We start from the raw sequence: 27,661 nt of genomic DNA on the forward strand, positions 1-27,661 counted from the left end.
GTAAATGGTGCATTTACATAGTGCCTTTATCCAAGGCGCTTTACATAGATTGTGCATTACATTCACCCAGTCACACACCGATGGCGGTGGAAACCATGCAAGACACCAACCAGAACATCAGGAGCAATTAGGGGTTCAGAGTCTTGCTCAAGGACACTTCGACACTAACTCTGGGGGAGCCCACAGGGATCGAAATGGCAACCTTGCGGTTACCATCCAGCCACTCTACCCCTGAGCCACAGCCACCCCAACATTAAAGTCCATAGACTTGGCTGGCGACACACATACTACAAAGACAGTGTGCTATTTCACCAACAGTCTGTGTTGGATTTTACAGTTACTTATATTGTAAATTAAAGAGCCTGTATTGTCAAATCACAGAGCAGAGGCTAGACGGTCAATGACACAAATTTTAACAGCACATTTCTGCACGGCGGCAGAAGCAGCAGCAGCAGCAGCAGCAGCAGTGCCAGTGATAAACAATAATGTATGTCTTACATATATTTGGGAGAAAGTGTTTATAGTTTATTAAATGAGTTTGCAACATGCTCTGCAGCTCATGTGAACAGAGGTGCAACCATTAACAGGTTCCTGTGTCACACAGTACCTAGCAATGTGCTATAGTTTAGTGCCTAAATGGCTTAAAGTTCTCAGTCCTGGGGACGGATTTCAGTCCTGAGGATAAGTCATTTAATGAGATCAGTGTAGAAAAATCATTTTCAGTCTTGGGATTTGTTTTTGCTTCAAGCCTTGTATATTTGCACAGTAATTCATTCAGCTACAGTGCATTTTCTTCACGTTTGACACTGCCATTCCACTATACTTAATATGAAGGACCTCTAATAGATGACCTAGCACTTGCTGTTGTAAGACATTAGTGGCAAATGACCTCAAGTTTGAGTGCATTCCATAATTTCCATTCCAGACAAATGATGTGTTACTTTGTTTAGAGTCTGTTTTTCCCTCTCTTGAACTCTACATGCCTGTGAGAAAGAGTTCAAGTTCAATCGATGGAACTTTAATCGATGAAACATATTTGTGTTTGTAATTAAGATTTTAATAAATGTCTTTAAATCAATTAAGTCTGGATATTGTATGTTATGTTGTGTCATACACTGTAAAGTCCACTGTGTTCATTTAATTCTGCGAGTGTAGAAATAGGACCAAAAGGAACCAGTTGTCAGAATTGTTTTTTGCAGTAAGGAAATCGTTACTACAGCAATGCTATTTCAGAGCTAGTTAACCTTTCAGAATCTTAAGCCCACATGCACATGCCTAGTATTTTATTTGGGATATTTGAATACATAAGAGTTAATCAAAATTAGACAAAAAAGTCAAGAAATGTAACACTCATGGCTGATTTCACAAGACCCAAGAGTCAGTCACGTCTCCTTTTAAGATAACACAGGTCATGATTTAAACCTTTCATAAATAAAATGACATGCTGTCTACATGTCTACCATAATACGTGATCATTGATCACTATATACTGTGTAGTGACCCAAAAGAGATATTAGACGTTTGCCCAGGATCCAAACTAGTGAAAATAGCAGATCTAGAACCGCACAAAACGCGTTGTGAGCTTGTATTTTCACTACTTCTTAGACGTGTTTTAAAACTTTCCATTTATTTATTTATTAATGAAACGAAAAATTAATTCATGTTTTAATTTTTGTAATTTTTGTGCTTTTTGGGAGATTTATTTTTATAATATTAAAAACAAAATGTAGGAAACCAGTGCTGTAAAAGAGTACACTCAAAGGTGATCATGTCAGGGGGACAGCTGGGAGGACGAGGGACGGCTGGCAGTATCAGGGGTACAGGTCCTGGCAGGGGGACAGCTGGGAGGACGAGGGACGGCTGGCAGTATCAGGGGTACAGGTCCTGGCAGGGGGACAGCTGGGAGGACGAGGGACGGCTGGCAGTATCAGGGGTACAGGTCCTGGCAGGGGGACAGCTGGGAGGACGAGGGACGGCCGGCAGTATCAGGGGTACAGGTCCTGGCAGGGAGGGAGGACTGGCAATATCAGGGGTACAGGTCCTGGCAGGGGGACAGCTGGGAGGACGAGGGACGGCCGGCAGTATCAGGGGTACAGGTCCTGGCAGGGGGACAGCTGGGAGGACGAGGGACGGCCGGCAGTATCAGGGGTACAGGTCCTGGCAGGGGGACAGCTGGGAGGACGAGGGACGGCCGGCAGTATCAGGGGTACAGGTCCTGGCAGGGAGGGAGGACTGCCTGGCAATATCAGGGGTACAGGTCCTGGCAGGGCACAGCTGCTGAGAGGAGGGAGGGCTGGGCTGGCAGTGTCAGGGGTGCGATTGTCCGAAATAGTGCAGAGTGGCGTTGGCACTCTGCACTATTTCGGACAATCACACCGGTGGTTTGTAAATAATGGGTTCTTAAATTGTAATGCATGTTGTAAAAGTAATTTAGTAGTAGCTAGCCTACACCTGATCTTACCCTACTTAGAGTAGCTGAGATATAAAATTGTTCAATTGCCCCACTACACTAGAATTACAAGTTGTAGACTATTCTATATATAACTGGGATATGATAGTATACGTTATTTATAGCACATAAAACATCATCCACCTAATTAGGCAATTTTCACGTACTCTCAGTTGCAATTGGTCAACCAATCTGTCAATCAGTGACATAATGCTGCTTCATACTATAGTAGGATCAGAGCCGTAGAAGAAGAGAGTCGCGACAAGCTTTGAAACGGGGTTGTTATATTATAGTTCCAAACATTGGAACTATAATGCCATTGAGATAGAATGAGCACTTCCGCATTTCATTGTTACAATGGGAGTCAACGCTAATATCGTCACTATCAGTAGGATCAGCGTGATCTGGAGGCGAGGTTAGGACCGAGGGGGGCGAGGCTAAGTAGGATCAAAGCCCTATAGATCCCATGCTTGGTGGGGACGATGCTCTTGCTCTGTGATTGGTTAATTGGTTGATAGGTGACCTGTGTCGTTATGTCGATCAAACTCGTTTTGGATGGCATGTCCGCACACAATAAAACTAAAACCACACTGTAAAACACTACTAACAACGGACTTAAACGTTTAAGCTAATGCCTGCCTCCCCAAAGGTCTTAAATTCAGAACTAAAACTGACCTACATATTCTGCCAATGTTGTGTTACAGTGTTGGAAATATTTAGTGTAAATGATGGTTGTCAGTCAGCTAGTTGTCAGGCGGGGCTTCTCAAAGTGGGGTCCGGCTTTGGTTGCCCTGTCAACCAACTCTCCAATCACAGCGCGACTGTCCCCTCGGTCTATAGGACGTAAACAGCACCTTCCCTTTCCTTCCTGCTGGGGAGGGGAGAGCAGACAAGTGGTCTGTTTGAAGGAAGGAAGCGGATGAAAACATGGATGTTTGTAAATAAATAAAGCCGCACAGACTGAAGCGTGATGAGGGTCTTCACGGGGGTCTTGTTCGGTCTGTTTGCGGGTCTTCTGGCAGTGGGTCTGTGGGAGATGATGAAGGGATATGAAGAGAATGGATGCAGCATGACCTACATGTTTGAATACCCAGAGTACCGGGTGAGTGCTTTGCTTATCATTATAATAAGTAGGCTAACTACTGTGGTTTATATTAATACTATACTTAATTATATATGCTTCATTTCAGTCCGAGCCTCGTGTGGTTCTACCCTAACTAATCAACCAATTAAAATTGTATTAAAACGCACGTGTAGTGATGCGTTATCATTCTAATCAAGCTGTTTCCTGAAAGCTGTATATCAATGTACATACCTACCTATTCTGAAATGAATACCCAGGTTATTTTTAAGTGGTGTGTATTTTAATATGAGAAGCTATTGGAAGTAGAACATATGACATAATCACCCCTAATCTTTTTTAATCTCTGAGGCTGAGTTAGGTGGTGAGTTTTGACAACACAGAGAATGAGACAGTTTTTGAACAGGATCCACACTTTATGTGAGCCATGCTCTCCCATCATTCCTTGCAACACCAACAGGTGCACTACATGTCTTGTCCTGTGCCATCTGTTGAGCATATTGCTTTGTATAAAATGTATATACATATTTGCATAAACTTTAACTGTGTGTGTGTGTGTGTTTGGGAAGGTAATGACCCCTCATGTCATGTGCAGCCTTCTTGGCTGCTTACAGTTGTTTTCATCGCACAAACCTACAGAATGTTGTGAAATGATTGCGTATGTGTGTCTGTGTTGTCGTTGCCAGCGGGTGGCCCTGCCTCGTCGCGTGTCCAGGTTGTATCCAGCGTATGGTCTGTACCTGTACGGGGAGGGGCAGTACGCCCAGGAGACCCGAGCTCTCAAACTGACTGGGGCTCCTGTGCTCTTCCTGCCGGGAAACGCTGGCAGTTACAAACAAGGTACGGGCTGATGCTTATGACGTGCATACAATTGATACCAGTGGACAGTATCCAGGAATGACATTTCAGGGAGGCAGAAATACGGGGGTTAAGTTAAATCTCTCTCAAACGCTAGGAGACAGACTATTTAGGCGAGAGGTTTGTCAGTCTACTATCTGGTTTAACATGATGCGTCAAGGTAATAGCTTGCACAACTCCAACTCGTCTCAAACACCCATTTTGACCTGGTGCGCAGTCTTTACAGAAACAATCTCTAAAAGAGAAAACACCAGCACTCACGGAACTCTCGTTTTAATGCACCTTTCATTCTTTAAAGAGTTGGCATGGTATGCTGCAGAGCAGCACAGCGTACGCGTTTCGGCCCACAAGCCTTCATCAGCGTTGATTTCGTTGAATGCTACAAACACCAGCTACAAACGTCTCCCTAGGTGAGACAATTTTTTTTAACATGATGCGCAATTGACTCTTGTTCACTTTCCCAGGGAAATAATGACGCTGCTTAAATTGAGAACAAAGCATTGTCGGGCTGTACTAACTTCATTTGCACTTTTCAAAATGCATTTTGTGGTTGCACAATCAGAAACACTAAACAGGTTTTCAAAGTGATTGTTCCAGCCAGGCGAGTACAGGTATTGGTCCACTTAGACCCCCACACCTGGCAACCAATGAGACAGCGGGGTACATTTACATTCCTATGTGTGAGTGTCCTGCGACGGAATGGGCAAGGAGCCAATCCGCTGCCCACTAATAGTTCTCGGGTTTGGTGTTTTTCCTCTCTTTTATTTCTCAGTCAGGGAGTTGGGTATAGGCAGCTGCCTGCCTTGCCTCTATTGTAAATACGCCTCTGATTGATACTAAATACTACAATTTCTACTACTAGTAGTAATACAAATCATTATAGTGGTAACTACTGTAGTAGTAGTAATAATAATTACCGGTAACCTACTTTAATGCATCTCACAAGTGCTTTACAAACGGCACTAGGACAGATAAAACTATGAAGAATCTTGAAGAGATAACAAAGAGAGAATATGAATGAATTAATTGATTGATAATCCAAAATTTTCAGCTGGGATGTCGTGGGCAACTTTTACTTCATAGATACTTTCTTTGTGTGTCGATCATTTTGGAATCATTCATAGATGACTGTATAGTTTCCAAAACAAGCACGCCTCTGTTGTCTGCTAACAATGAGTCTGTGTTCAGTCTGGTGTCATAGATAAACAGTCTTTGACTGGAAGAGGCAGCCTTAGTAAACAGAGTAAACAATGTGATGCTGTTTTGGAGTTACATTTTGGCCTAAACTCTAAATGGGCAACAAAACCAATGATGCTAATCGATCATCCACATCTCCACTCTACATATAAAAGAGAGGGAGAGAAACTGGAGCGAGAGGAGGAACTGAACCAAACGACAAATAATTATCTGGAGAGAAAAGATGAGCCGTGAAATTACGTTATGAAGTCAAGTGAATCTTTTTTGTTGGTTACCCAACTTTAGCATGCTCTCCTCACTGATACATAATATAACTAGGGCCGGGACATTAACGCATTAATTAAGATTAATTAACTACAGAAATTATCGCGCAAAAATAATTAATGCATTTTTATCGCACTATTTCTTTCACTGCGGAACGTTGTCACTGGACAGTTTTCAGATGGACCGGCGCACCACCCAGTGCACTGAGTGAACAGTGAAGTGTCCGTGTCCTCTTCAGACAATAACACCACCAGACAGTTCACTAGCTCTGGTCCAAAGCCTTCTACTGCTTCTACGATTCTCCCCTGCAGGGCAGAATCGTAGAAGCAGTAGAAGGCTATGGACCAGAGCTAACAGTTCACCAGACCGGGGGAAGCCGCTGAGATCACTTTGCTTGTCCCCGTGAATTGGAAATAGGATTTAAAAGGCTTTCCGATGATATCGTGGATTACAGCACAGTTGTGTGCAATTATTCAATAAAGAATTCGCTTATCACCGCACTTCGTCAAGCCTCCAGTATCGTCTCGATGCGAAACATGTTGCACCGAGCCTAGCCTGGAAGCTAACGTCAACAACAGTAGCTCTGGTCCATAGCGTAGTTAGGACTCAGGAGGAGTTCTATGGTACTTAATTAGATCCTTTCCCCTCACACCCGCGGAAGTGCAGGCTGTGCAACCCCTCGTTTTTAGCACAAAAAAGATGTGAAAGCCTACTTTAGTCCTTCTAACACTATGGATCAGAGCTAACGTTATTCCAACTCCCAGTAGCAGTTCAAGGACCATAAACGGTTATGGCCAAATAAAATGTAAAATCTGTTATGGCTGTTACTGTATGTCCACAGAAGAAACAGGTGTTTCCTTATGGTCATGTCACATATTTGCTGCACCAAGCCCACCCCCCCCCCCCCCAACCCTGTGGAATGCATTCCCCAAACTCTCAGAGACATGCCCCAGGCCCCCCAACATCCAAACCTTCAATATTGCTTTCCCCAGCTATTTAATTTATTTAATTCCTTAGTGTTTTTCCCCTAATAAAGTTGTTTTTGATTTATCATGTCCCCCTTGTAAAGCATTTTTGGGTACTCTATATTAAATTATTAAATTACTACAAAAACAATGTTTTATTGCTTAAACTTATGTATTCATTTATTCAGTTCACTAGTATACCAAAATCCATTTAAAAAAAAGGCTTTCTCACTGTTCTCGCGTCAAATAATGATATGCGATTAAAATGCGATTAATCGAGATTAATTCATTACAAAGCCTCTGATTAATTAGATTAACATTGTTAAGCTCTATTATAACCAAAAACAGTGGCTTATGTCGAGCGAAGTGTTGCGTCACAGAGTCTGAGCTGCTCCTTACACCGAATCAGACCAAACTAGAAAAAGTGCCCTTCTGGGCACAGGTCTCCACCAGGTTATCCACAGATCCGTGCAGTTAGAGGTAAAAACACTTTTCGGCCAGTTATAGCGCCACCTTGAGGCTGAGTTGAAATTGTTCATGTGGCATTTCGTCCTCGGCCTAGTGGGAATGTTCGTGCACAATTTCACGGAAATCACGCGATGTGTTCATGATTTGCAGCATTTTGTTTGAAACTGAGCACTCCTGTGAACTTTGGAAGCCAATCTTAACCAATCAGGATGGAGTCTGAGAAATCTGAAAGACCCATTTCGTTGAATGGCTCTAGAGAGACTGTGTACTAATTTGCGTGATGTTTGGACAAAATCTGTAGGTGTACTGTGAAAAAACTTGTTTTGCACAAAGCTATAACAGGCCGTTCTGGAAAGTTTGGGGCAGAGGTTCATCGTTGGCATCCAGGGAGTGTGTGTGCAAAATTTGGCATCGACCGGGTTAACGGTGGCCGAGATTAGCTGTTCACGGACACACGGACGGACACACGGACGGACGGACACACGGACGGACGAAGTGCAAAACATACTCTCCCCACATGCCTTCGGCCTGGTGGAGACAACTATTGAACTGACCATCATTGCCATCCACATGGCCATGCTACTCTCACTAGTGGGGCAAAGAAATAGGCTAATTCTGGTACAAGGATGGCACTAGAGGTTCAGTGACATGATTAAGCTTCCTCCACCACATGCAGCGAGGGTGCTCATAAACCTCCATGGCATTCCACCCTTTTTCTTTTGATTTTGAGAGCAGTAACATTACTATAGTTAGACTTTCAAAGTACTGGAGGAATCAGATAAGATACAGAGTACAACAGACGGTACAGACCAGGGGGGCAGTCAGCCAGATATTTCGTGAAGCCTCATTTGAAATCGGTAGTTCATATAATGGCCTGTTGTGGCGCTGGACTGGACCCAAAAAGCCCCATAGCTCCATAGAGGCCCATGTATTTTGGCCCAACTTCACCTAGACTGTATTACCTTAATAAACATGGTCATGAATACTTTCTTCTTCCAGTCACTAGTTTAAAGTCTCATTTCTAATGTGATAATATTCTTTTTGGAAAATTATGGTCCCATTAATTAAAATAATGACCATAAAGTCGCGTATGTTCTGAGGGGCGTGGCTACCGTTACCGTCTATGATCGGGATTCCCCTCCCACTCAAGAGTCTTCTCCTCCCACTCGAGTCAAAATAAAAACCAACAGAGAAGAAGGGGGGAAGTCCCGCCTCGTTGTCTGGGCAGCCAATGGCCAGCTGGACCCAAACGGAGCCAGCCAATGGCCAGCTGGTCCAAAACGGATCTAGAAAGATGGCGATTTACAGTGCATTAGAATGCAAGGGATTTCAGGCTTCATTTTACGTTCATGTTAGACCCGGGGAACGCTTTGTCCATATTTTTTACAGTCTATGGTACAGACACACATCCAGGTGCCAGGAGGTGATAGTGTATCAAGTGTAATGGACTGGAAATGTGCCAACTGATAAACTCCCCAGAGTCGTCGTTCAGTTTGACCACATTCTTTGAAACAAAACCCTAGTAGTCACCTCTTCGTCCTCTTTGACTTACCAATTTACTGCCATTATAAAAATTCTGTCAAATATTTCAAGAAATATAAAACATACATGAAAAAAAGCATATCAGTATCACTGGCAGTGTGCCCAAGAAACTGATTGGTCCAGTGGTTTGTGATAAAATCTCTCTCGAGCACACACTCCCTCTTAGATAGCTAACAACCTGTTGAGCAGAGTAAAAATGAAATTCCTCCGGTCAATGACTTGATAATAACGATTTGACTCGTCAAAGTGAAATTTCAGCTTGTCATATTTAGGCTGTTAAACAGTTCAAACGGTAATATACGCTGTAATAGTGGCACTATTATGTAACATTTGGGGAGTACCTTCTGTGTCCCCCATAAAAAATATAGAATTGCATTTGCCACCTGTTTATTTCACATTATTTTATTATTTTCAATTTATTTCTTCATTTTCGATGGCCCAGTCTCAGTCTACATATTTGACATAATCATCATAGTTTATTCGTTGCTGCTGGGTGGAGACCTTGTATGATTGAAACTGTTACATTCCTGAAAAAAACCCCAGAACAATCCAATGTAGTTATTTAGTCACAAGTTATTGTTACTTTTAATTGGTTAAATATTTATACAATCCATGTATTAAAAAAGCAGATCTACAAGCTCTATACAAGCAGTATCACATATTCTCACTGTTTTTCACTGCGATACAAGGTTTCTGCACAAACGAAGCAAACAGCCCAGTTAAAACACAATCGGATGTAATTGATTTTTGTTGTCCTTCCAGCACGTTCCCTGGGCTCGGTGGCTCTCAGGAAGGCAGAGAACGTAGAGGGAGGAGTCCACCTAAACGTTTTCACAGTGGATTTTAACGAGGAGCTGGTGGCTCTGTACGGCGGGAGTCTGCGTCGGCAAACACACTTCCTGCACGAATGCATAAAGGCCATCCTCCGCCTGTATAAGGTCAGAACTCTACTGGTCAGCTTGAGGGTCGGACCAGAATGGAATGATACGAAAGTATGGTATAAGAAATTCATGCAAGGGGCCAGAAATACGAAATCCAAGTGTGCCACTTTAAATGGTATTAGGTCCAATAGAATAAAGCAACAGTTCTATTCTGGTACATGGTATGTTGCCTTATTTCTGGGATGTGCTTCCAGTGCCAAGTACTTAGTTAGATGATGATCCTGTGGGGGAAATTCAGTTGCACAATGGTACAGCAGTAAGAAAGAAACACAGTACAAATACATACAAATCAGACCTGTCTGCTCTGTACTGTACTGTACTGTACATAAATTGCATGTGTAACTGGGATATATATATATATATATATATTATATATATATATATCCATGTTACACATGCAATTTATTACATAGCGTTAAATATATGCCCTGTAATGATCACATGTAATGATGAGACGTGTAACAATCTTTTCCAACGTTTGCTTTCATCACTAGCTTCACATCTTCTCTCTCCTTTTCTCCTCCCCATCAGGATGTGGAGTCACCGCCTCGTAATGTGGTCCTGGTGGGTCACTCCATGGGAGGGGTGGTGGCCCGTGCTCTGTTCACCCTGCCCCGCTTCAGTCCTCGTCTGGTCAGCCTCATCATCACCCAGGCCTCTCCTCACCTGGCCCCTGTGCTGGCCCTCGACACCTACCTGCTGGGTAGGAACAATGCAATATGACTATACATAAACATTGTGCAGAAGGCCAACAGGAGTACAGTAGTCTAGGGGCACGCGTCACGCCCGTCATATATTGTGAATAATTCTCTAGATTGTGCAGAAACCCAAAGAGCCTGGTCAAGGCACTGAACAACACAGGTGAGGGGAATGCATGAAAGTAGGTTTGAATCCTCTGTGGTGGATAGTTAATCTGTTAACGCCACAGACGGTTAGTCAAGGTTGAATTCCAGGTTACCAAAGACGTTAAGACAAGATATGATACATTTAGCTTAATCTCGATTAAACAAAACAATATTTTTTCCTTGATTTCGCTTCGGTCATTAGCCGCCCCTAGCATCCATGTCAGAAACAGCCAAAATCCCTGCGTGCACAGCGTTTTTATTGACATTATGGCTCATAATGAGAATTCAAGCTCCCGCTAATCAACACACTGATCGCATCGCTCGTAGACCTCGGTGGGCTTGAGTAGTTTCACTTTCAGCCAAAACAACAAGACCTCTTCTTCTCTGCTCATGTTGCAGATTTAGCTGGCACTTGCCACCTACCACCTGTACCGCCCCCTGGCGTCTATAGAGTTTTAATGAGCATCAATTGTTTTGTTTTGTTTCATTTTCATTTTATTTTCTATGACAGACTTCTACTCAGCAGTGAGACAGAGGTGGGTGGATCACGCAGACGGCCTCCGCAGTGTCACTGTCCTGTCTGTGGGAGGCGGTTACCGTGACTACCAAGTGCGCTCTGGCCTCACGTCCCTGCCCTGCCCCCCGGGAGACCCCAGCAAGATGGCACTGGTGGTAAGGATCACTCATCACTTAGTAGTATGAGAGTTGAAGTTCTCTAAATCTCAGCAATTGAAGCCTTATTTCACACATATAGTAGAATGTTATTACTGTGTTTCTTTCATTTTTCAAGGCAACTGCAGTTCCCAGGTCATGGGTCTCCACTGACCATCTCTCCATTGTTTGGTAAAAAATAAATAATACAACATCCTTTACACAAGTTACACTTAACCGTGTGTGTGTGTGTGTGTGTGTGTGTGTGTGTGTGCGTGCAATTTACACTTAAACAACTGTTTTACTGTGTGTGTGTGTGTGTGCAGGTGTAAAGAGCTTGTTCTTGCCACTGTCAGAGCTTTCTTCGATCTCATTGACCCCGATACAAGACAGGTGACAATGACACTGACTCATCTCATGCCTCCTACATCTAATGAACAGGGATGTGGTATTGATCACTGTGTGTCATGTTCAGTTCTCAGTGGACCCAGAGAAGAGGAGGTCTGTTCTGAACCATCACTTCATCAGACACCCTGTCAGGATGCCGGAGGAACCTCCAGAGACCTCCATCTCTTTCTCAGGTTGGTTCCTGGTTGGTTATTTTATCTGTATAGACCAGATGTTCTGTCATGGGTGGGCTGTATTTTTAGAGCATCAACCGATTGGGTCCCGGCTTCGATCATTGGAACTAATTTAGTATACTTTTAAGTTCTTATTTATTGGCATCTCAATGAAAACACATTTTCAAGGTTTTAAAGAAAAAATATATATATTGTGAAATTTGTTTTTTAACGTTTAAGGTTTTTTTTATTTATTTATGTTTTATTCATGTTATATTATCATTATGGCCCACCGGTTGGAAATTGCTCCAATATGTAACATGTCATGGTAATAGCCATGTTTACTCATATAATGTTTAATTAGTGGTCTAGGACTCTCCAAAGTTGGCATAGTAGTTACAGTATACTGTAGATCCCACCACTCAACTTTCCCCCCCAACATGTTCCATCCAGATTCTCTTGAGGCTTGGAGTGAAGTGAACACACTGCGTCTGGCTTATAGCACACCAAAGGTACTTCACCCCTTACTTTATCAAGAACATGAATGATTCTGTGTTTATAAGAGTTGTGGGAGTCTTAAAGTATGAGTAGGAGTCTTATAAACGAGCACTGGCCATGAATCCAAACATCTCCAATTTGGCTGTTCACAGGACGGACAGGTGAAATACTTCCTGTTTGCACTGTCTAGTCGGAGGAAAGCTTACAGCCACTTCTATTGTCGGAGCAACAACCTGGTGAGACTGCATTCATAATGCATTTTAATACAGAATGATTATGTTGAATTTTGGAATTGCATAATGACTAAACGGGGGGTAAATAAATGGAAAAATGCTAAAGTGAATAGATTGTGAATTTGTCACAGTTAAATATTGACAGAGATCAAATGTATCATACTTGAATACAATTATTATCAATCCCCCAACAGGAGATGACCAGCTGGATTTATGGCTGCACACATAGGATTGGCTCTGTTTGGTAAGAAGAATTATGAATATTATTAATGTTTGGCAATAAAACAATTTATGAATGAATGTTTTAGTAGAACCATTATTTATAGTGATGCACCAAATATTTGTCCAACAGAACTATTTGGCCGTACTGATTATGCCTTGATTGTTATGTTGTTTGATATTTTTTTTACTTTGTTGTCTTGTAAAGCACTTTGCGCTGCACTCGTGTCATGAAAGGTGCTCTATAAATAAAGTTTATTATTATTATTATTATTAGTGGCAAAAAATGCATATTTGGTTTGGTTGATTTTAGAGCCGAAACCGAATAGTCGAAGAACGGGTTTACCTTAACCGACCGTTTTGTTGTGATGATGTCATCAAAATGCGGCTTCAAGTACACTGAGTACAGCGTACACACATGCATAGCATCAAAGGTATGGCTATGACAGCCACAAAAACTGCTAAAAAATGTATGATATATAATTGTAATCATATTCGGCTATTCGGTTTTCCCATTCGGTGCATCCCTAATTGTCTCCACCAGGCCGAAGGCATGGGGGGAGAGTATGTTTTGCACTCCGTCCGTCCGTCCGTGTGTCCGTCCGTCCGTGTGTGTGTGTGTGTGTGTGTGTCCGTGAGCAGCTAATCTCGGCCACCGTTAACCCGGTCGATGCCAAATTTTGCACACACACTCCCTGGATGCCAACGATGAACTTCTGCCCCAAACTTTCCAGAACGGCCTGTTATAGCGCCACCAGGAGGCAACTTTGTGCAAAACAAGTTTTTGCACAGTACACCTACAGATTTTGTCCAAACATCACGCAAATTGGTACACAGTCTCTCTAGAGCCATTCAACGAAACCGGTCTTTCAGATTTCTCAGACTCCATCCTGATTTACTTTTGTTGCCCTTTTATCCAACCACCAGATGAAGGCAAGCTGCAATGTCCTACATTCCTATCCTGGTGGAGACCTGTGCCCAGAAGGGCACTTTTTCTAGTTATTTATGTTATGACTGTTCACTTCGCAGGGCCACTTTGTTCATTAAATCAAAGTTATCATCTTATTATGCTAGTTATTAAAAAGCTCAAATTGCTGTTGGAAAAGAGGTACAGTAATGAAAATTATGACCTGGTTTATTTGCATAGTTGTGGCCACATGGCCAGTGATAAGGTATCATTTGTACAGTTAAATTTCATGGTTAAAAACTGGGTAATGCAACGTTACATGAATAATCTCTAACCGTGTCATGAGACAAGGAGTTTGTGGCAATCACACATTACAAGGAGTTTGTGGCAATCGCACATTTCAATATACGGTATACATCTCTATACAAGAAGTTATTAATTATCTTAAAATGTGCTTTATCCGTACATTCAGAGTACATTCACAATACGTTCACTTACTTTCCAACACCGAAGCCAATTCTATACCCATGTTAACTTTCCCTTTGTTGTGCCTTGAGCACAAAAGGTGCAAACCAACATTGTCTCTAAAATGTTAACACCATCATATTCTCTTTTGCTTTCAAATGGTCCAGTGTGCAGGCAGTGGATCTGTCTTTGGGAACAGAGCTCCTCCCAACATACAAGGTTTGTCTCCCCCCCCCCCCCTTAAGATTAAAAATAATATGGTAATATTTAAACGGTATCACAAAATCAGATTACAACTGAATCACAAATGTCCTGATATTCTGTGAGACACACATACTGTACAGGTATTTTGGGGCGTGGCCAAATCCACCATTATTGTTTAACCCATTTTGGGCAGGAACCCCTTTTGGTGTTTTAAACATTAGCAGATCTACAAGCTCATAGAACTATGAACTTGTAGGTCTGCTATTTGTTTTTAATCGTTAAAATGTGCCTCAACACTTGCATACGGGTATTTTGGGGCGGCAACTTTTGTTAATTCCGAGCTAGCGTGCTTAGCGTGAGCTCTTCAAAGTCAGCTGACATTAAAAATTGACTTTTTACGACTTCTGCACTGGTTCCCATTGGTTTCAGCTGACTGTTTAGCCCTATTTCAAAATGGCGCAGACCACGTCCTGAATGAAACTTCACACGTGACACATGTGTAGGCAGAAGAATACAGTATGACTTCACTCCCTCTCATTTACAAATACTGTCTGTGCTCTTACCTCAGGTTATCACTCTGAGTCTCAGTGACCTGTCCTCTGTATCTCATCTGGTGGTCAGTGCATCCAACACCAATGGCAAACAGGTATACTTTTAACTTTGTTATAATTTCACTTGTTAAGTAATTAGTGTGCGCATAAAACTGAAAATGACATTGTAATTAACCATTACTAAATGTAAGTGGTTATACGCTATTGTAATGCTTAAGTAGTAGCTAATTGGTGATTCCCTTTTTGAAATTATATTTCAAGATATGAAATAAGTAAGTTTCTTCTTCAGAAGAAGAAGACACCCGCACACTGCCTTCGCCTGCTCAAAAAAAGAAATGACTTGTATTAATGTATTAATCTTACAATAAACGGGCACAGGTCTAGTTGTAGATGTTGTGGGAAATACGTCCACAGAATGTTGTCACTTCCTGCTTGAGCAGAACAGCGTTTCACCGTTTTGAAACCCTATATATACATATATATTTATTATTATTTATTTTTTAGCAGTTTTTGAACAGTGGTTCACAACTTCACATACACATTATCAACATAATTCAGTAAAAAACGGCTACTGCGGAATTCCCCTTTAAACATGCCTGTTGCGACTGCTCCACTAGCCCTTGGTCAGCACACCCTTGGTCAGCTGTCGAAGTGGGTACCTCACCCACTTCGACAGCTGACCAAGGGTGTGTTGTCTTAATATAGGGAGGGGCGGAACGGCGTGTTGAAAAGTTGACACTTGACACACCACTTGACAGCCCAGGAATACTGTATGGAGGCACATTTTTATATCAAAGTTTTTAACCAGCCTTAATGAATTTAGACCACATAGCATAACATTTATAAATAGGTGCTCCCTATTTATACTAATACTAATTGACGAAATACTGCAGGTTTCAAGTTATTAAACAGCATTAACATGATCTCGATCTCGATTATTATTATAAGTCTGTGCAGTTAGAGTTGGGTAAGGATGCAGGCTGTTAGAGTTGGGTAAGGATTTGGAATCTCACAAGGCCTTAACGCAGAAATGAAATGTTAATTTGCTCTCATGTTCCTATAGTTCACAGTGGAGTGTGAGTGGCAGAGACAGGAGTCTCAGATGATTTCTGTTCCTGTGCCACATGTTATGTCCTTTGGTGAGTTGTCTATTCTGTCTGTGCTTCTAAAGCTGTCTGTGCTTCTAAAGCTTACAGAGTTCTGTTTGTCTGTGCTTCTAAAGCAGTGGTTCTCAAAGTGGGGTCCAGGCAGTCGGGCACCCCCAGAGTTCCTTTAGGAGGTTGCAGGGGGTCCCCAGGAAAATGAGGAAAAGTTTAAGCACTTTAACCTTGTTTTATACTTTGTATACTGTGACGTGTTGTGAGCTTTTAGACCTGCCTTTTTTAAAAGTTCTATACTGCATAATTCTTCTAAAGCGTTCAGCTGAAAAGAGAGGTTCTCCTATTGATTGTCTGTTGATTTTGCAGGTTTGACTGTTAGTGATGTTGTTGTAAACTCCTCCGGCCTAGTACACACTGTCCAACTACAGCATTTTCATCAGGTATGACTTTGTACCATTCATTTTTGTGTTTCAGTCATACAAGAACATATATTGTATTATGTATAGTGTTGGATGTATTTCCTGTTAAGCATTTAATAATAATACTAATTATTATTATTCATCACAATTGATTATTATATGGGTGATGTCTTTCCTATTTACATTTCTAGTAGGCATTCTATTTAAAACGTCAGGGCACACTTCTCCACCAGGATAGGAGTGTTTTTGGAAAAATGTCAAGTGGCATTTCTTCCTCAGCCTAGTGCGTGCACAGTTGCACTGCAATCGGACGCTATGTTAATGATTTGCAGCATTCTGTGCAAAGATGTATGGATAAATTGTAATGTAAAGAAATGTGTTTTGCAAAAGTTGGTGGCGCCGTTGTGGAAAAAATGGGGCAGAGGTTTGTCATTGGCATCCAGGGAGTGTGTGTGTGCAGAGTCTGGCATTGGCCAGGCCAACGGTGCCGGAGATTAACTGTACACAGACGGACGGACACACGCATGAGTACAAAACATACTCTCCCTCTGCCTTCGGCCTGGTGGAGAAAATAAATGTTTCGATATTATCAACATACCAATATTACATGATCAACTGTGGAAATTAAATTGAAACCTACCTTTATAGTCAAATTGTATCTCTCTGCAGGTTTATCAGGCTTTCAGAATCACTATTGCTAGCCACTGCAGAGTACAGAAAGGTATGTACATACAGTATGGACGACTGATATGAAAATGTGCATTTGCATTTTCCTCAGTACTTGAACGTTTTTAACCAGCAGTTGATGGTGTTATAATTAATTATACATAATTATACGTACGTCTTGGTCTGGCTGATAATGTAATGTAATGATCATGTAATGTTTCCCAGTTTTTAACCACTTTCAAACTGGTGTCTGTATTCTGGGCATGACATTATTAATTTATTATAGGTGAAAAGGTTTATCAAAGTATTCAAAAATAAGAGCTCTACTATATTTGCTTTGAAGTGGTTAAATAAAATAGTTTACCGTAGGTCTTTTAATATTTATAAGTTCAGTGTTTTGAAATGGAAGCTTTAGTCAAAAAATAGTTTTTCAAATTGGTTAGAAAATGTTTTGACTACAGTATATGAGTCACAACACCTGCTTTGATTGAATACTTTATTACTCAAACTTTTAGTTTGAGTAAGCAAGCATACATGTCATCAAGTCACAAGTTAATGCAAGTTCAATTCCATATCCCAATATATACACTATTACTGTATATCATGAAGCGTAAAGATTTTATAATCGTTAATACAGTATGCATGACTTTAATTTTTAATACTGAGATGTAAAACAGGTGCTTGTATCTCTGTCTGCAGACAGACTGTCTAACGTATACAGAATGAGGGTACCATGGTTCAGGGAAGACTCTTTAACCACTGTCAGGTAAACTGGTTTGTGTTTCTTAAAGACTCTTTTTCCCAGACTCAGTCAGAAAACTGGTTTGTGCTTCTGTCTCTATTGGAGTGTTTCATCTCTACAGTATGTCATTACAATGCTAACTTCTGTATTCCTTCTGCTGGTAAAATCGTATATAAGAGGCTTAGTATTATCAGTATGATGTGCACTCATAAATAGCTTTATTATTATGACAGTAATGTATATGGAGAGGCGTGGCTTGAATTATTTCTTAATAAATGGTGAGGAAACTTGTTCCACCTAATGTTCTTGTGTGTGCATGCCAGTGTTCCATCAGTAACGGAGATCTCAGGAATGCTCCACACCAGCAGACCAGGCAACACCACCTCTGCTCTCCTACAGATGCACACTGCCCCCAACTGTCAGTATAAGGTACTGCAATTCATGTTGGGTATCCATGTGCCAGTTGGATTCTCAGTAATAGACAGGTTTTCTTTCCAGCCAAACACTAGACCAGGGGAATTAACCAAGTAAAAACTCTGGTTTAACCACTTACGGCCCATTATATAGACCAAGGGTTCAGATTCTGCTACCTGGCTGAGGTAGGTCCTACCGTCCTGGCCTGGGTATGTTTATCATGGCGACTGGCGTGAATTCCGTTTGTGTCCGAGCATACTGTAGGTATAGTGACGCTCCGCCTGCCTGTGATTGGCCTACCGACACTGCCTGTTTTGACTGTCCTGCTGGATAGTCTGATGCGAGGTTACTCCGTAGTGGAAAATGATACAAGTATTATGGAATGATGCTTATCCAGGCAAAATCACCAGCTCAACCCCCTCATGGCTCACCATAGAACAGGATATCCATAAAACGTCCCTGCCTGCCCTTTTGTTTTCAACAAAAAAATCCCTGGCTTCCATCTCTAATATTTTCTTGGTTAAACATTCTCTGAGAATCTGGTACCAAATAAGGAAAGCATATAAACTACCTGAAATATCTGCTTATACGCCTATACATTATAATCATGCTTTCACCCCTTCACTGGATAAGAACAGCTTCACACTCTGAGAGAATAATGGCATAAACGCTTTATCTGACCTTTATATTGATAATGTCTTTGCCTCTTTTACACAACTTCGGGAGTTTTACACACTCCCGACTTCACAGTTCTTCCGATACCTCCAGGTCAGAGACTATACGCGCAGAAATATACCACATTTTGAATCTACTCTACCTCCCTCACATGATTTCTATGCAATCATGAACCAACTCCCCGATTCTAAGGGTCTGGTTTCACAAATGGTAGACTTTTTCACATCATATGAATCTCCCTCTACACAACACCTGAAAGAGGCCTGGGAGGAAGATCTAGTTATAACAATTGATGATGATGCCTGGGAATCATATCTTAACACCAATACACAGTTGCTCCATAAACTCCAGACATCAATTGATCCAATTTAAGGTAATCCACAGGTTGCATTATTCCTGCACTAAGCTACACTCATTTTATCCCTCTGTTTCTCCACTATGCTCAAAGTGTGGAGTGACATCTTTAAGTTTTTTCCTTTTTCTTTCCTTTGAATGGGGGGGTGGGAAGGGTTTATGTGTGTGTGTATATGTGTGTGTGATGTGATTGTTTGTAAAGTATGTCTTGTCTTTAAACCTGAAAATGTATAAATAAAATTGTAAAAAAAAAAAATCTTAGTACGTGATATTCAATCAAAGCAAACGGCATAAACAATAGTTGTTTGCCTCTTCTACAAAAATAAAACGTACAAGTTAGTTACAAGGCTGCATTCTGTTGCGCGTGCCAAGGTCAGAATTCTTACATCCGGCCGGCAATGTTTATATTTAACGGTATTAACGACTAATACAATGTAAACCAGTGGCGTTCTGACTCTGTATTCCTTCATAGAGCCATCAGGTTATCAAAACTTGTATTCGTTAAATATGATATTAAGATTCTGTCCATTTCTACTGTAGGTGTCAGTAAGGACTTCATTTCCCAGAGTTCTTGGACAGGTGAGACACCACTTTAAGAACATGTCATCGCACTTCTGCAACACACCTGAGGAACTTAAATCACCAACAAAATCTCAACTAAACTTTGATTCTGATGTCCTGGTGTCCTGTGCAGGTGTTGAGGTTCTGTGGGCCCATGGTGCCTGTGTACATGGCTGTAACACTGATTATGATGTCCTGGTGTCCTGGTGTCCTGTGCAGGTGTTGAGGTTCTGTGGGCCCATGGTGCCTGTGTACATGGCTGTAACACTGATTATGATGTCCTGGTGTCCTGTGCAGGTGTTGAGGTTCTGTGGGCCCATGGTGCCTGTGTACATGGCTGTAACACTCCTCCTAGCCTGCGGGGAACAGCTGTCTTCCATCCTGAGGACGGGCCTGGTGCTGGACATGAGCCAGGCACTGTTGGGCGCTCTGCAGCCTCACAAAGTGGATCTTCCCGTTTACATTCTACACCTGCTACTGGGGTAGGAACTTATTAAACGCTTGACCCGTCGTGTCCCTATTTTGGGACTAGGATTTGGCGAAAATGGCCGATCTACAATCTCACGACTCGTCGTGTGCTTGTAGAATTGAATGTAGAGGAAAAACAGGAGTGGGCCTAGTTTAAACTAAAGCCCTGGAGGTCTATCAAGTATGGGTTTAAGTGGTTAAAAATGTCCCAAGTATTTTTTTGGATAAGAACATCTTTGTAATGGAGAGCACAGGTTATAAAAGAAAGACAATTGGTAAATAGTACATCTAGCAGCTATTTACTCTACTTTTGCATGTCCCTGTGATAATGCTTTAATATATATTTAATAATATAATTGTTGCTGTTTTTAAACATTTCTTTTAATATAATATTCTGTGAAGCACATTGAAGTGCACTTCATGTATGAAATGTGCTATATAAATACGTTTGATAATTATGTAATAGGGCATTACCGTAATTTCCGGACTATAAGCCGCGACTTTTTACCCATGATTTGAACCCTGCGGCTTATACAACGGTGCGGCTAATCTATGGACTTTTACAGCTAACGCAGAGCCATCTACGGCTCTGAGCTAACGAAACGGCCACTAGGGGGCCACCTGCGGCTTATATTCCGGTGCGGCTTGTGTACATATTGGGATTTTCCCTAAATTTAGCTGATGCGGCTTATATTCAGGTGCGCCTTATAGTCCGGAAATTACGGTACTTTATAAATAAAACATAAAAAGTATGATGAAATATGGAGATATATGGTTACCGCGTTCAGGTGCAGCTGGTTTCATGAGGCCTGGTCCGTTCTTCGTCTGCCCTCCATGGACAACCTCCCCCCGACGACATCTGATGGTTCCTTCCGAGAGGGCGTGGCTCCAGTGGAGGAGTGGCCCCGCCTCCTGTCTCCTCTGCTCTATGTGTTTGGGGCAGCCGTGGCATTTTGGTTCAGCACCCTGCTCCGCCTCCTTATATGTCTGATGTCACTGATTCTGGCTCCACTACACAGGTACAGTAGACTAGAGACGCTCCAGTATGATGCTGGTCATTATTCTGGTATTGTGTCGTCAGACTAAACCAAAACAGCATATTGGCGTCTCACAGTAATTATTCCAATAATTCTATACTAAGAGGCGCCACCATGTCTTTGTTTTTGTGCAGAAAAGGCTGAACCTCTTATCTGTTAGAATTAATGCAATCAATTCAAATGTAAAATGTAGGGTTAACTATTATGTTAACTGTATTTGTTGACTTGTGATTGCTTTGTACTTTATTCTGTTGACAGACCCTCTGTGTCTCGACACTGCTGCACCGTGCGTCTCCGCACACAACTCCTCCTCATCCTGTCTCTTACTGTACTGGGCGGGGCTTCCTGTGGAGCCCTGTCACTCTTCCTTAGCTTCCTGCTGCACCTGTACAGGGTGAGTCTGGAGACTGAAAACCAGTTCATTCATACATTCATACATACGTGCAATGGAAAAATATATTTAAAAGAGTGAAAACTTGATCAAATGTTTGCCTAAATTGGGACCAGGGTTATATTAAAGGGATTGTGACATTAAAAAAAAGGTTTTGGAATTGTTCTTATTTTTTTTTCAAAAAACATGAACTTTTCACATTCAGTAGATTTTCTGTGATCTGGGGTTTTCTGGCGCAAACAGGTGCTCTGATTTTCCTGCTGTTTGTGATGTAAGATCCTGCAAATCCCATATATATGTCAATGGGATTTGCCAGCAGATGTCACTGTTTTCACTGTTTTGCCTGTTTTCATTGTAGCTCAAAAGGCTTCCAAACCCCAAAGAAAACTTCAGACCACAGAAAATCCACTGAATGTTCAAAGTTCAGGTTTTTTGGGTGTAATTGAGATGATAAAACCTAAAAGAAAAAATTAAAATAAATGAATGTCATAAAACCTTTAATTGGGATATCAGGGTTATATTAATTGGGATACCAGGGTTATATTAATGTGGTTAATATTTATAATAATCTTGACTTCCTGAAGTGACGACTTTACCACTTGTGTTTTAATGTTGTCCAGGTCCTGAGACTGCAGATGACAGAAAGGTATCTGAGTCACATGCTGAATCTGGTAAGATTTTACTGACACTGCAACATTCAAGAGACACAAAGGAACAGTGGTTTCCAAGGTGGTCCATGGGGGAAAAAAGTAAAATGTATGAGACTAAATTGCACACGGCCACTAGGGCAGTGTTTCAGAAGTGTATTATTAATTAAAATTGACTTAAGGGAGGACCGGCCCGCGGGCGGACCTCTGACGTCATGCTCAGCCATAGGGAGTTCCCAAAGCAGCTATGCCCAAGTTTGGGCCACGTAGCTGAACCTCTAATACCGCAAATGGCCATAACTCGGTGACCATTGCTCTGATCAGGGCAATATAGGGATAGTTGCGTAAAATTGCACAAGATTTCAAATATTAGCGGTCAGGATGGGCTCTACAAAACGGCACCAGCGCTCTGTGAACACGACCTAATGATCACAATCTAAAGGAACACTATATATTTATCAGTCACTTGTAATCCATGCAGGCGCCCCAGAAGCATAGAGACGCAGGGAACAGCTCGGTCGATGGCCAAGCCCTCAGCAGGCCTGAGTGTAATGGCGCCCCCTTGCTGTCAGAGTGTGCACTGCAGGAGACGAGGCACGACCTGCAGCTCCACCTTTGTTTGTTGACGCTCTTCACACTTCCTCTCATGCTCAGTGGACCCTCGCTCATCCACTGGACACGCAACCTGAGGTACTGCGTGTGTGTGTGTGTGTGTGTGTGTGTGTGTGTGTGTGTGTGAGACGGAGAGGTTGAGATTGTGTATGTCTAAGTCTAATTGTCTATAGTTGTGCTTATGCAATATGCATAAACGAGAACTTTCGTTTGTGAATATATGTTATTTTAACCACTATCTGGTAGTATATTATAGTATGTTAATTAAGCAATATTACACGAGAGGGTGTGGGGTTTTTTTTTTATATTTTTTTTTATCCCACGATTTTGTAACTCATTTTTCACCCCTGTGTCAATCATCTAATGTGATCCTGGGCTCTACACACCCTCCGCCAACCTAGTCCCCATATATGGAGGACAAGGGGAGAGCAACGGAATTAACTCATGCTTCCTTCATGCTTGAGTGTCCAAGTTTCCCTGGTTGGACGTAGCGCGTGGAAGGAACACGTTATTCTAACCAGTTCCTTTCCCCTCCATCAGGCGCCCCGGCTGGCCAGGGGGAGGCAGTGAGAGAGGGTGTGGTTTAACGTGATTATTACCACCACAGTGATGCGGTCAGGAACGAGACGTAGTCGAGTTCCGCAAGCATCACTGAAGTGGCAATAATCACCGTAAACCACACCCTCAAGTGTATTATTGCAATTATACACCAGTTACCCTTAAAACTAAGAAAATCACTGAAAAAACTTTTTTTTTAATGACGGATGTAGTCACTACAACCACAAATGTCCCAAGAAACTAGCTAGCCTAGCCACTGACTTTGTTGCGCTCTGGGAAAACAGAGCAACTGAATTCTTTGTTTTGATTAGGTGTGGAGTGGTGCTCGTTTCAACCAATCAGATTGCTTCCTCGAAACGACCTGTGGTATAATGCAATGCAACTAACACAACTGCTGTGGTTATAGTTGGCCTGCCTGCTCTTCTATCAGTATTGAGACATTTAGATTCTGTGGTTGGTTAGGACTAGCCTGGTTAACCACTCCCTCTTGAAAACATTTTCATTTCAAATGAAACCGTTTTCAAGAGGAAGTGGTTAACCAGGCTAGGCTATCAATAAGAGGTATTGTATGAAACAAACACACTCTTAGCTCAGCAGTAGAACTTTTGGTGCTCACACTTTACTTTGTTTTTATGATGATTTCCTGTTTTTTGTGTATATTTGTACGTCTCTACATGTTCTGATTAATTGAAAACGGTGGACCCTGTTGTAAACAATTGTAATGCTTTATCATGGTGTCGTCCACAGTAACAACACACACACGTAAAGTTCTATATAAATTACAGATTATTATTATTATGACTTTGTATAACATTTAATGAAGAATCCAAAAGAATCCATGAAATACTTGATGACCTATTTGATGAAGTAAATAGGCAGCCAAGATTTGGAACCGCAATATAATAGTCATTCCAGGTGGTTTGTATCCACTTGTCATATGTTGGCACTTTAAAAACATTGCTCCATGAAGAAGAAAATGTACTTAAAAAAGAAAAAAACTACATATGGAATAATGGAACGTGCTTCCGCGTGCCTTTGGGCTTAGTTCACATGCACACGCATGCCAAAGCGTATCTCATTTGAGACGATTACGGTACTTAAGTACTTACAATGAAGCTACTCATTCCCAAAGTTGTTTAATTGTAAGTACACTTCTTCATTCACCGTATGTTGTAAAAAATCTCCTCGTATTCAAGCCATCACAGGGAGTAAATTAACAAAAAGTACTTATTTAAACATTACTGACTGTTTTGCAGGTATTCCACCCGGTTGGATCCTGACCCCTGTTGGCCACACACAGTGCCTCTACTTACTGCCTATGTGCTGCTCATTAACTCCAACACTCTGAAACTCAGTACCAGGTAAACACACACACAACAACATGTCCAACATTATGACACAATATAATGATAGAACATTATATGTAATCCAATGATATTACTTATGATTTGTTTTGTGTCAATTTCAGTAAACTCCTGCCTCTGACCTCCCGGCTCCCTCTGCCCCTGGCTGTTGCCATGGTGACCTTCTCGCCGCTCCACCTCTACAGAGTCACCTACTTCCTGTCTGCGGCGCTGGTCCCCCTGGCCATTTCCTGTCTGCTCTGACGGTATCTGGCTGCTATCATCCCCCCATAAGAGTCCTAACGGAACAACCTCAAATCTGTCTAGCTGCCATGGAGCAGAGCCATAGACATACTTAGTTTGGGAAACTGCCTGCTAAGCGTCCGCACCAAAGGCTCTAAGGGCCATTCCGCTGATGTGACGTCTCGGGCCCAATCACACAGAGTGCAAATGACAAACAAACCCTCAGGTGCTTATCCAGGGTATCTGCGGGTCCTTAAAGTCTTAAATAGTTTTTAAATATGTCAATATTTGTCAATATTCAATCATGGCAATAAAGTATTTTGCCAAGTGATAAACGGAAAGAAAACCAAATATGATAAAGACAGTTTCCGCAGCGCCATGTTATCAGTCGGACGGCTCATTGTTCTGACGGTGAATTGGTCTGACTTGCCCATTACTAACCCTATCCCTAAACCCACGTAGTCAGAGTAATGGTATGTTGGAGTTATGGGCAGGCCCCGTTTCCGCAAAAAATTGCGGTGCACTAACATTGAAGGCATCTGTCTTAGTGCACTAGTGCAAACCGGAGTAAGTTCCTGCAAAGTGTCCATTATTCATTAATAGAAGCTGCTGCTCAGTTTAAAGACACAAGAACCACTCCTGATATCTTCATACTTGACAATATTGCAAGTGTAGTCTTAAATGTAATGCTAGGTGGCATTAAAATGTCTTGAATTTAACTTCCTGATACCCGCAGACACCCGGCAACCCCATGGTGATCCACGGTGATAGAGAATGCAATTTAAGTATTTTCAGCTTGTCTGCTTGGAGTGTGTGCATGAAAGGTGCATTGAATATGCACATGTAAAACAAAGAAAAAAAAGGTCTGTATGACCAAGCCCTCGGGACGAAAGGACACAATGGCCTTGTAACATTTGGTGCCAGTATGGCTCCACACGATTTTATCCTGAAACCAAGTTTGCCTTACTCTGTATATCTATAGCTCTGACTTTAAGGAGCCACGACAAATGAAGCTAATTATACTAGATTTCGAAAGGGTGACACTGTTAATCATGACATGTATGGCTGGTGTTTTGGGTTTCCCCTCGTCTCATATTTATTTATTCAAGACACAATCTGTCTTTCAGGATAACTGATTTAGTAGCAATATTATTGTGGGAACTTTAAGTATTTTGTTTCATAGGCATTAGCACTTAGCAGATGTGTGTCTGTCTCCACTGTGGAGTGAAATTTGGAAAATGTGAAGCTATAATTTGAACCATAAGATGAATCCGTGTCAATGGAATCCATGTCAAGAGGAAATTAGATGAAATGGCCACATTGTCATCCATAGTGGGAAGACTGTTTTGATTCATAGGGAAATTATACAATCTGTTTTATAAGTACAATGTTTTTTTATTTTCTCAACAACAAAACACAAATTCAGTCAGGCTGCTCATTGTTTGCGTTGAGATTTATACTTTTATTTATTAGTAACATTATACATTAAATATGTTACATATTTGGGAGCTTGTTTCAGATCACGTTGAATTAACTTAGTTGAAGTACACTTAACTTGTCCATTAGGATGCATCCCTTGACCAGGACACGATGAGGCTGCAATGAGGGTTACATGCTGAAATCAAAGTGTTTACCAGTGGCCAGTACATTGTATATACTGTATCCTGTATTATACTGTGGCTGTAGTGATGGAGCATTTTGAGATTCTGTGGTTGGGTAGGACTAGCCTGGTTAAGTTATAGATACTAATGTTAACCACACATCATACAGTAGAACTTGGCTATGAGCCATCTGGCCTAAAGTGTTGTTTTTTTAACTTGAAGAATAAACGTCTCTGACCGGAACTACTTAATATTCACCAATACCGGACCAGAACTCCCACCACGGAACTCAGGCAAACAATACCTTTGCAACCACTATATTATTAATGGCAAGTATTTTATCTGAACTAACCCCTTAATGCAGGACCACACAGCTGTGGCACCCTGGTTGCTCAGTTGTTCCACATTACTCAAGGAGGAACCAGGGAGTCACATCAACCCCAGAATACATCACATGGTCTATCACCTGGAAGTATCAGAAGAAAAGGGAATTTGATAAATATTTCAAAATGGAAATAAAAACAGTGGGTGCTTTGAAAAAGTTACAGTAATGTTAAGTATCTCATAGCTCATAGTCGGTGGTGTGCTGTAGGTAGGTGATTGGATCGTAAGGCTGGTCATTTTATAGCACAGCATTAAACTGAGAAACGGTACTAGGTGGCATATCGCTGTAGGAGCAGTGGTTGAAGACGACCATTTGAATGTCTTTTTACTCAAGAAACCACGCACAAAAACATCTTCTAGGGATATGATTGTATATTCATTAACAAAGTAATGTTAGAGAGACTGTCAAAGCATATTTTAGCTCATCTCTGGTCTCATACAGACGTTGAGACATGTGATTGAAGCGTGCAGATTTTAAAAGAAGTATCAGATTGTTGCTGTCAAGACTGTTTTGTGTGTGTGTGTGTGTGGGGGGGAAGTATGTCTGG

General features: G+C 41.7%; 1 protein-coding gene across 1 annotated transcript; it reads left to right on the top strand.

Moving 5' to 3' along the window:
• The first annotated feature begins 3,132 nt into the window (after positions 1 to 3,132).
• Positions 3,133 to 27,589, top strand: pgap1 (post-GPI attachment to proteins inositol deacylase 1). Its single transcript, XM_083776523.1, has 26 exons — positions 3,133 to 3,551; positions 4,217 to 4,370; positions 9,587 to 9,762; positions 10,297 to 10,468; positions 11,122 to 11,282; positions 11,401 to 11,453; positions 11,588 to 11,654; positions 11,737 to 11,842; positions 12,275 to 12,333; positions 12,472 to 12,555; positions 12,747 to 12,796; positions 14,311 to 14,362; positions 14,916 to 14,993; positions 15,962 to 16,037; positions 16,365 to 16,438; positions 17,087 to 17,138; positions 17,783 to 17,849; positions 18,149 to 18,254; positions 19,809 to 19,847; positions 20,127 to 20,311; positions 21,086 to 21,316; positions 21,593 to 21,728; positions 22,346 to 22,396; positions 22,854 to 23,062; positions 24,799 to 24,903; positions 25,011 to 27,589. Exons 1-26 carry the CDS (start codon positions 3,420 to 3,422, stop codon positions 25,147 to 25,149), a joined length of 2,814 nt encoding a protein of 937 aa, XP_083632649.1. The 5' UTR covers positions 3,133 to 3,419; the 3' UTR covers positions 25,150 to 27,589.
• Positions 27,590 to 27,661: the final 72 nt, after the last annotated feature.

The sequence above is a fragment of the Protomyctophum parallelum genome (genome assembly GCF_964188405.1).
Source record: "Protomyctophum parallelum genome assembly, chromosome: 11".
Classification (NCBI taxonomy): Eukaryota; Metazoa; Chordata; class Actinopteri; order Myctophiformes; family Myctophidae; genus Protomyctophum; species Protomyctophum parallelum.